We start from the raw sequence: 9,548 nt of genomic DNA, 5'->3' as shown, positions 1-9,548 counted from the left end.
CCTCTTTTTTCTTTTAAATCACTTTTCGTACTTCAGTTGTAGATTATAATAAAAGCCTCTTTAATTTTTTTTCTATACTAAACACATTTTGGAATAGAGTAAATATTACCTAACACATGTAACATACTATGGTGGCGATATTATACAATAAAAAATCGTAATGAAAAATGAAGATCTATTGATAATAATTGCAAATGTGGGACATGAAAAAGGGAGATTTAAACTTTCATGAATAATTGGGTGCAAAAGGGAAAAAAGTTACAAAATGAAAAGATTGACCGAAACAGAAGAGTTAGGGACTATTTTGTCAATATTAGTATCTTAAAGGAGCACATGTGAATAAACTGTGGAACACATGCTGTCTCTTTCATCCACCGCAAAGCTGTCTATAACCGCTGGATCTGAAAATAGGTGGTCTCGCTAAAACCATTGAATCCAATCTAACTCATTCATTTTTGATCGGACGGTCTCTATTTATTTGTATACATGGATTTGATTTTTTGTGGATGTATTCAATCATCGTACTTTTTCCGCAATGTTGCGATATAAATGAGAGGATCTAAATGAAGATTTGGAATTTTCTGGTTTACTTTTTATTCCTTTTTTACATTTTTTAAATATTTAAATTTAAATATGCTTATAATTATATTGGTAAATAAAAATAAAAATACAGCAACTATACTATTCAATTATTAGTTAGTAAAATTAAATTAAATTAAATGTATCTCAAAATGTTACATATTTTCACACGATGGGTGAAATATATAGCTTAATTCAGGTATTTATGACAAGTAGTTGGGTGTGTAATATAAAATTTTGAAATTTATGAAATAATATACAACATAAAAGCTAAAACCAATAAAAAAACTACTAGAATTAACTTTTGAATTAAAAACTAATTGATTTAAAGAAGATACTTAAGTTATATATTCATTCTTGAAGTAAAAGAATATGTCAATATGTGCTTTATGTGTTAGCAATTGATGTGTCATAGATGACTAACATAATCAAAATAAATATGACATGTCATAAGTATATTATCCACTACTTCTTAATATACAAACATCTTAATACAATTGTTTTTGCATGACTGAAAGTGATTTTTACACAAAAATAAATACATAAAATAGCAATAACAATAATATAAAAATACTTACAAAAACAAGCAGGTATCAACAACTCTGGGGTCAAATCTCTGGAAATCATTTTCTACGTTACATACTATAACATACTTTTCAATATGACAACACATATATTTTAATTTGAGTATCCATTATAATTACATTATTTTTCAGAATTCTCATATGTTTGTCCTTCATGTTTTATTCATTAAATCTGATTAGTTTCATATATTTAATAGTTTATAAACGAATAATAAAAATACTATATCTTTAGTGAAAAAACATATAATTCATATTGTTTTAACTTCAAAAGAATGCAACTGTTTCCTTTTTTGAAAACATACCGATTTAAAATATAATATATTTATTAATAATTTAATTATTGGCTAAACATTTTTTTATAATTTATATTTGAAATCGAGGTGTATTTTAAGACAGAATATAATTAATTAATGTTAGAAAAGCATTTGTTATTTGACGCCGACGGCCAACCAAATACGAAATTCGTTTCCAATTTTGTGTTTTTGTAGACCTTTTTGGTGCAGACACACACAACACACACCAGCCAGACGCCTCTCTGTCTCTCTTTCTCTCTCTAGAAAACGATTCCGGTGAGTCAATTTCATCTTTCTGATTCATCTAATTTCTGTTTTTGAAGCTAAAACACACCGAATTTGCAAGGTAGGAGTTCATCGTTGAGTTTGTTCATTTCAATTCTATCAATAGATACCGGGTGTGTTTTGAATTTAGTTGCCTGTTTCTCGGTTTTAGTTTATGATTTTGACCTCAGTTGCTGAATTTTGATTTGCGACTTTATTTCTCTAACCTGCTAAACATGAATTGATTTTCTATACCTTTTATGGATGTAATGGAATTTCGTAGTTTTCACTTTTCAGGGTCCCGATGGACTTCTATCTTATTAGTTTAATTCGAAACACTGTTTTTGATTATTGATATCTGTACAAAGTTAGGAGGGATGTATATAGGCTAGATTCATCTTCTACTATATGTGGACTATCATTCTATCAACTAATTGAGCTGAAGGAACTAATAGTTTTAGTTTTAATGCTTGAAACTCAAGGAACTAATAGGTTTCAGTAGTGTTGGTTACACTAAGAGTTGATATCTTGATGATGAGATGGTTTTAAGATGATCTTCCTGAAAATTTTCCTTAATTTTGTAGATCGGATTAGAATTCCTTGTTGAAGAATGTCAGGTGGTGGAACTCAAAACAGTTTACGGAAAGCTCTTGGAGCAATTAAGGACAGCACAACTGTCAATATAGCTAAAGTTAGTAGTGACTACAAGGTACATGAATATTTTGAAATTAACTTAATAAGTTAAAGAAAAGTCATGCAATATGCTTATCTTTAATGATGTTCATTGGTGTAATTTCTTTAGGAATTGGATATAAATATTGTCAAGGCAACAAACCATGTTGAGCGCCCAGCAAAAGAAAAGCATATACGTGGTATGTTATTTTACTTTTTAAGTTAAAAATTCAGGGCATCTTAGAAGTATTTCTTTCTTTATATTATTTAAACAATGGAAAACTAATGTTTTCCCCAATTTTGCACTCCTTTTTGCAGCTATATTTGCAGCTATCTCAGCTACAAGACCTCGAGCTGATGTTGCTTATTGCATACATGCTCTTGCAAGAAGATTGTCAAAGACACATAATTGGGCTGTAAGCATTCCTTCCAATATTTAAAACTATAAAAAAATGATGTAAATTGGTTAAATAAATTTGTTGAAATCCAGGTTGCTTTGAAAACCTTAATTGTTATTCATCGGGCCTTGAGGGAGGTGGACCCCACATTTCAAGAGGAACTTCTCAACTATGGAAGAAGCAGAAACCATGTGCTCAACTTATCGTACTTCAAAGATGATTCTAGTCCAAATGGTACCTTGAAATGTTTCTTTTTCATGAATCAAAATATATGGATTTGTATAAATCCTTGAAAAAAAATATCTTTTGATATTCTTTTCAGCATGGGATTATTCTGGCTGGGTTAGGACATACGCATTATATTTGGAAGAAAGGCTTGAATGCTTCAGAGTCTTGAAATATGATGTTGAAACAGATCGCCCTGTAAGATAATAATTTATATAGTGTTTTGTTTAATAATTTGATCATTTATAATTTTCAATTAAATTAACAATCTTTGTTAACAATTGTGATACAGAGAACAAAAGATCTTGATACTCCTGATCTACTTGAACAACTACCAGCTCTTCAGCAACTTTTATTTCGTGTTTTAGGTTGTCAGGTATAATCTTTAACACTTATTTAGTTAAAGTTGTTATTAAACAATAAACACTAAAGTTTTGTGCTTTTTAATGTAAAAGTTGGGTTTAATGACCTAATCATAGTAAAATCTGAACCTTAATTTGTATCCTATGCAGCCACAAGGAGCAGCAGTTCATAACTTTGTGATTCAGCTGGCACTTTCTATGGTTAGTAAGCTTGTTATTAATAATAATATACACACCACATCTTTCACTTTAGCATGAGGGCAAATTTGTAAAATGTTAGGACTTAATGGGGAAAGGTTCAGTTTTCATGACTTTTTACTATTATCTTGTTGCTTCTTTAGGTTGCCTCTGAAAGCATGAAAATCTACAATGCAATTAGTGATGGTTCAGTTAATTTGGTAGACAAGGTAAACTGTAATTTTATGTATTAAAATTCAAAGTTCTTTTTGATGAAAAAGAGAAAGGTCTGATAATTTAAACATAACAATGAAACAGTTCTTTGAGATGCAACGACATGATGCTCTTAAGGCTCTTGATATATATAGGAGAGCTGGACAACAGGTAGTAATATTCTGGGATTTTTATTCACAACTTTTTGAAGTTTTTAGCAAAAATGGCAGATATGTTATGTTAATATGTTATGCTCTTCAATGTTTTCAGGCTGAAAGATTGTCTGAGTTTTATGAAGTATGTAAAAGTCTTGATATTGGACGTGGGGACAGGTTCATTAAGATTGAGCAGGTATGAATATGATCATCTGCTTATAAAGTTTTTAGGATTAAATGCAAGAAATAGCAAGATACTTCTATTGATTTGTTTATTATATTTATAGCATCCTAATTTTTTTTTTTTTTTTTTTTAATTTATACTGAAGCCCCCATCTTCATTTCTACAAGCCATGGAAGAATACGTGAAAGAAGCTCCTCGTGCTTCTACTGTTCATAAAGATCTGGTAGGATATTTCTGTCTACTTCTTATAAATATTTAAAATTAAAAAAAAAAAAAAAATCTTCTTAAATTTTATGTTCCCAAAAAAGCAGGATAGCAAACCGAAAACAATTTTGGCCATAGAATACAAAAAGGAAACAGAGGTTCAAGAGAAACAGTCAGAATCTCCACCACCTCCTGCACCCGTGGCTGAACCGGTGGCTGAACCCGTTAAGGTGGAAGTGGTTGCCTCCAAACCACCACCAGATTTATTGGTATTTTAATTATTTGATATTATTTCTAATGTATTATTATTATTTTTATATAATATTATTTAATTATTTATGGATTCTTGAGAAATGACTTGTTTGTATTGCTAGGGTTTGGATGATCCGGTTACAGACGTGTCTGAATTTGACCAGAAGAATTCTTTAGCTTTGGCTATTGTTCCCGTTGGTATGTAATTTATAGTGTTTGTCGCAAAAAATAGTAATTTATTTCTATTTATTTATTTTTAATTTAATTTATTTGTTGCTATGACTAGACCAACCAACTTCAACCGCCACAACTTCATTCAACGGAACTTCGGGATGGGAGTTGGCCCTAGTTACCGCTCCAAGCTCTAATGGGACCACCGCTTCCGCAAGCAAATTGGTACATAACATTTACCTCCCAACATAATTATTTATCAGACTTTCTGTCTCTGTCTGACTATTAGTCAAATATATAAAATGCCAGGCGGGAGGGCTAGACAAACTTACACTCGATAGTCTCTACGATGACGCAATCAGAAGAACCAACCAAAACCAAACCGCGAGCTTCAACCCATGGGAACACGGTCCACTAGCCGGGACCATGATGCCGCCGCCACAAACCGCACCGGGCTCATTCTATGGCTCAACCGCCCTACCCGCACCACACAACATACAAATGGCTATGGCTCAACAACAACATCAACAACAAGCCTTCATGTTCCAACAACAACAAATGATGATGATGGCCCCACCACAACAAAGTGCAAACCCATTTGCAAACCCGTATGGGCCCACCTCGCACCCTTATGGGTCGGGTGTGCCGGTTCAATCGTATAATCCATATACGGGACTTATATAGAAGGCTTTTTCAGGGTGAAAATGTGTACAAGTTAATTAGGAGTAGGAATATGCATTGTTCATTATTTGAGGTCAAGGGTTGGAATAATGTTTTCGGGTTATATTCACATTCTTTTCGTCTGTCAATTTTTTTTTCAAGGTTTTCTATTTTGTTTAAGATAGAAATATCGTGTAAAACTTTTGAGATTGTCATTTGCACATTCATGTATCATATATAAATAGTAATTGAGTGGTCATTCTTGGACAGTGTTGTCAATAAACTTAGAGGTTGTTTGCTTGGAGACTAAACAAAAATATGTTTGTATTGGATCTATATCAGTAACAAAGTATCTATATATATATTTTTTTAATTACAAAAAATGAAATGTGTATTGGTAATTTACATCTTTTCAACGGGAAAACCTATTGTGGGTTTTGATTTTGAAGCTAAATCACGAAGCTCATCAACCTCATCACTAGTTAGTCTCCAACCCAATGCCCCACCAAATTCTTGTGCTTGTTCTGCATTTTTGGCTCCGGGAATTGGGATCACATTATCTTGAGCTATGAGCCAATTGAGAGCCACCTGGCAACATATCATACATCTTAGTCCTGGTTACAGTGCTAAACACAGTACAACCTGTTCTGTTATGTCATATTAAATTTACTTGTGTTGGAGTTTTCTTATAGCTCTCTCCAATCTCCTTGATCCTGTTTATAAGCGGTTGCAACTGCATGGAAACAGATATTATATGACAATGACATAAGTATGGAATAAAAAAACACAAACTTTTCCATTTTTGCCCTTGTGGTCTTACCTCGGTTAGGAACTCGGCAGTGTAAATATTTCCTCGAGGACCTGTCGGGATGTTTTGTGGGGTATACTTTCCCGTCAAAACTCCTACATGAGTTGAAAAAAACGAGGTTATTGCAAATTACAATGATAATTTTAGGGGTTTTTAGTTTTATTTTTCTTTATAAAAAAAATGAAAAATTACAATTCAAACCTTGAGCAATAGGTGAATACGCGATTAAACTAATCCCAAGTTCATCACAAGTAGCCTTGACACCGTTTTCCTCAGGTATCCTGTAAATGAGACTGTAATTGACTTGGTTTGAAGCCAAAGGGATACCGCGTTTCTTTAGCTGTTTATAAGCCTCACGAAGACGCTTTTCTATAAAAAGAAATTTCCCAAAAGAAAAAAAAAACCCATCAAACAAGTGGTAATGAGGTTTAACAATTATAACTATAAAAAAAAAAATTGAAAATGTACCACTATAGTTGGAGACTCCAACAGCCTTCACAAGCCCTTGATCCACTGCATCTCCAAGACCATCAATATACCCTGAAAAGAATTTGATTGTGGAATGTAAGGGCAAAATGGTCATTTTAGCGTCGCTCAATGGTTTATCTAGACAGACATCATTACCATTCTACTTTACTTTAACAACCCCTTTGTTTTATAATTCTTGTTTATAGAAAAGAAGTAAAGATTGGACACATAGAAAAAATGTTAAATGGTTGGACTTCAAAAAAAGAAAAAAAAGATATAAAGTTTAATACATTAATGTAGCCAAGTAGGCAAAGTACCTTCGTTTCCCCAAATTCCTGGCCTGAAAATTTATAGAAAAGTTAGTTGGTTATTACGATTTACTTGAAAGTGACATGAAAAAATAAGCTGAGGAGGCTAAGAAATAAACCAGTGGAGTTGATAGAGTTCAACTGAGTCAAGCTCGAGTCGACTCAATGAGTCCTTAAGGGCTGAGAGGACACTTTGGCGCCCAAGCCTCCATGGTAATGCTGCAAATTTAGTTGCAACAGCTATCTCATCTTCCGGATACTTCTTCTTACGTTCCTTAATGAATCTTAAACAGATAAAAACAAAGTGAATATGACATTATTTCTATTCAATTATAAACGGAAGTTGACTGACGTACAGAGGGGTAAAATAGTCATTTACTCACATTCCGAAAGTTCATTCAGACCATGAAAGAAACAGACTTTGTGTGTATAACTTTTACAGCATCATGTACCCATTCAGTATCTTATCCATACATATACTTAAAGGAAAAAAGGGTAAAATGGTCATTTACTTCTAACAAAAGAAGGGTACAATAGTAATTCACTCACATTCAGACGGTTCATAAACAGATACAACACTTAGAATCGTTTATCCAGTTGGTATTTTATCCATACAAACACTTAAAAGAAAGAAGGGTAAAATGGTCATTCACTTCTAACAGAAGAAGGGTATAATAGCCAGTTACTCACACAGTTCATAAACAGACTTTGTGTCACTTACTACTTCAATTGCTCATTCAACATTTCATTTAAACTTATGGAAATAAAGTTAACAACTGCTAAATGGTTTGTAGATTACCTTCCAAGTAGTGTTTCAGAATTTATCGCGCCAAATGAGAACTGAAAATACAGAAATTTGAGGTTGTAGTAACACAGAGTTTTTCAAGAAAAGTAGGATCATAATGCAATTTATTGTTACCCTGGAGCCATAAACCTCAGCAGTATCGAACCAAGTTATACCACTATCTATACTTGCATCAAATGCGTTCTTACAAGCTTTCATCTTCCTATCTGCAATCATCGGGAAAAGAAACCAGGTCCCAATACCATTTTCGGTCAAAAAGCAATAGATAATAGAACACATAAGCTTAAAAAAGTTCACTGAGGACTTTTAACAAACACCTGGTGGACAAACATTTCAACATGTAATCTCACTTACCATCCCATTCGAAATTGTTCCAATAACTGGTATCGCCCCATGACCAAGCTCCAATCCCAAGCTTTGTGAGCTTCAAATCAGAACCACCCAGCTTCACGAACTTATCTTCCTCGGTTTGCACCTTCACAAAACCATCTGAAGCAACTGCCCTGATTCGTTCAACCTTTCTCTGGCTAAAAGCAAAGTTACAGGTACTAGTGAATTGCAACGCCATTCCCACACTTGATCTTTCAATTACTCCAGGTTTTGGTTATTATGCTTTTCAGAAAAGAAAACCCAATTACTAATCTAAGCAAAAACATTAATTTTTGGTGGTCGATGTATAAATTCTCCACGTCTATTAGTTTCCAAAGAGCTTCGGACCACATGAAACATGATGTACTTGTGCATATGATTATTTCATCTATTTTTTGTTTAGGCAAATTTTAGGTACAAAGATATGATTCTGTCCCTTCTAAATTTAAATTGATAAACTTTAAAAAAAATAAAGTATTGTTTAAGGAAAAGAAAAAGATTAAACGTCATCAATATTTTTTTATAGTCTAATAAAAAAACTTATTATTTTCTAATTTATATCAAACTAGTAGTTTATAAGTCATGAGACCACAGTTATAAAAATTAGGGTGTGCGGTGTGGTTTCGAGCCAAAACCGCAAACCGCACCGCATATGCGGTTTGACTATTTTAGAAACCGCAATCCGCACCACAAATGTTCAAAACCGCGTGATGCGGTGCCGTTTGATGCGGACAGTTTATGCGGTTTGTGCGGTTTGATGTGTTGTTCAACATTAAATCTATCAAAAAACCAAAAATCTGACCGGGTTAAAAAAATTGATTGCTTTCATTTTATAAAAACAAATACAATTTTCGAGTTAAATCGTTTTTAAAAAATTGTGATTTATGCTACTATAGTTTTGTAAATATCATTGTTATTGCTTTATATTTTGCCGTTATAGTTACTATATTCTTGTAAACTATGAGATCTTGATCTAATAGTGATTTAATGTTATATTATAGATATTTGATTATTGTAAGAAATATATTTATATACATCATTTCTAAATCATGATTTGAAATTATAACAAAGTAAAGAAAAAAAAGTATATATATATATATATATATATATATATATATATATATATATATATATATATATATATATATATATATATATATATATATATATATATATATATAACATACGGTGCGGTGCGGTTTGAACCGCAATTTTATAAATACAAACCGCAAACCACACCGTATAGTGCGGTTTGATAAAATGATGAACCGCAAACTGCACCACAAAATTCTAAACCGCATTATGTGGTGCAGTTTGGTGCGGTGCGGGCGGTTTTTTGCACAACCCTAATAAAATAACTAAATTTTCCTAATAAAAAATTCAAAATTATTAATATA

At 32.4% G+C, this 9,548-nt stretch overlaps 2 protein-coding genes across 4 annotated transcripts; one reads left to right on the top strand and one right to left on the bottom strand.

The window, feature by feature from the left end:
• The first annotated feature begins 1,577 nt into the window (after positions 1–1,577).
• On the top strand, positions 1,578–5,660 carry LOC111878239 (putative clathrin assembly protein At5g35200). Of its 3 annotated transcripts, none has more exons than XM_023874744.3 (16): positions 1,578–1,732; positions 2,305–2,429; positions 2,523–2,592; positions 2,711–2,808; positions 2,883–3,024; positions 3,113–3,213; positions 3,308–3,391; positions 3,528–3,578; positions 3,719–3,784; positions 3,873–3,938; positions 4,038–4,118; positions 4,252–4,329; positions 4,418–4,579; positions 4,685–4,760; positions 4,849–4,958; positions 5,043–5,660. In XM_023874744.3, the coding sequence occupies exons 2-16, from the start codon at positions 2,331–2,333 to the stop codon at positions 5,415–5,417; spliced, it is 1,659 nt and encodes a 552-aa protein (XP_023730512.1). In that variant the 5' UTR covers positions 1,578–1,732; positions 2,305–2,330; the 3' UTR covers positions 5,418–5,660. The 3 variants fall into 3 exon arrangements, with proteins under 3 accessions (XP_023730512.1, XP_023730510.1, XP_023730511.1); XM_023874742.3 differs by having other exon boundaries at positions 4,415–4,579; XM_023874743.3 differs by having other exon boundaries at positions 1,657–1,802; positions 4,415–4,579.
• Positions 5,661–5,700: 40 nt separating this feature from the next.
• LOC111878240 (uncharacterized oxidoreductase At1g06690, chloroplastic) lies at positions 5,701–8,511 on the bottom strand. The gene is made up of 10 exons (XM_023874745.3): positions 8,137–8,511; positions 7,897–7,988; positions 7,777–7,817; positions 7,097–7,261; positions 6,987–7,009; positions 6,670–6,741; positions 6,403–6,570; positions 6,214–6,296; positions 6,064–6,126; positions 5,701–5,981 (listed from the first exon to the last, which is right to left on the bottom strand). The coding sequence occupies exons 1-10, from the start codon at positions 8,348–8,350 to the stop codon at positions 5,796–5,798; spliced, it is 1,107 nt and encodes a 368-aa protein (XP_023730513.1). The 5' UTR covers positions 8,351–8,511; the 3' UTR covers positions 5,701–5,795.
• Positions 8,512–9,548: the final 1,037 nt, after the last annotated feature.

This window comes from Lactuca sativa, chromosome 8 (genome assembly GCF_002870075.4).
Source record: "Lactuca sativa cultivar Salinas chromosome 8, Lsat_Salinas_v11, whole genome shotgun sequence".
Taxonomy (NCBI): domain Eukaryota; kingdom Viridiplantae; phylum Streptophyta; class Magnoliopsida; order Asterales; family Asteraceae; genus Lactuca; species Lactuca sativa.
The sequence above is the reverse complement of the archived record's forward strand: the minus strand, read 5'-3'. Positions and strand labels throughout refer to the sequence as shown.

Bases quoted from the DNA above. Each gene is read 5' to 3' on its own strand.
- LOC111878239 (XM_023874742.3), top strand. From the start codon at position 2,331: ATGTCAGGTGGTGGAACTCAAAACAGTTTACGGAAAGCTCTTGGAGCA. The intron at 3,025-3,112 runs GTACCTTGAAAT...TATTCTTTTCAG, and splicing joins AGATGATTCTAGTCCAAATG to CATGGGATTATTCTGGCTGG. The intron at 4,761-4,848 runs GTATGTAATTTA...TGCTATGACTAG, and splicing joins TTTGGCTATTGTTCCCGTTG to ACCAACCAACTTCAACCGCC.
- LOC111878240 (XM_023874745.3), bottom strand. From the start codon at position 8,350: ATGGCGTTGCAATTCACTAGTACCTGTAACTTTGCTTTTAGCCAGAGA. The intron at 7,262-7,776 runs GTAATCTACAAA...TATCTGTTTAAG, and splicing joins TCTGAAACACTACTTGGAAG to ATTCATTAAGGAACGTAAGA. The intron at 7,010-7,096 runs GTTTATTTCTTA...ATAAATTTTCAG, and splicing joins GAACTCTATCAACTCCACTG to GCCAGGAATTTGGGGAAACG.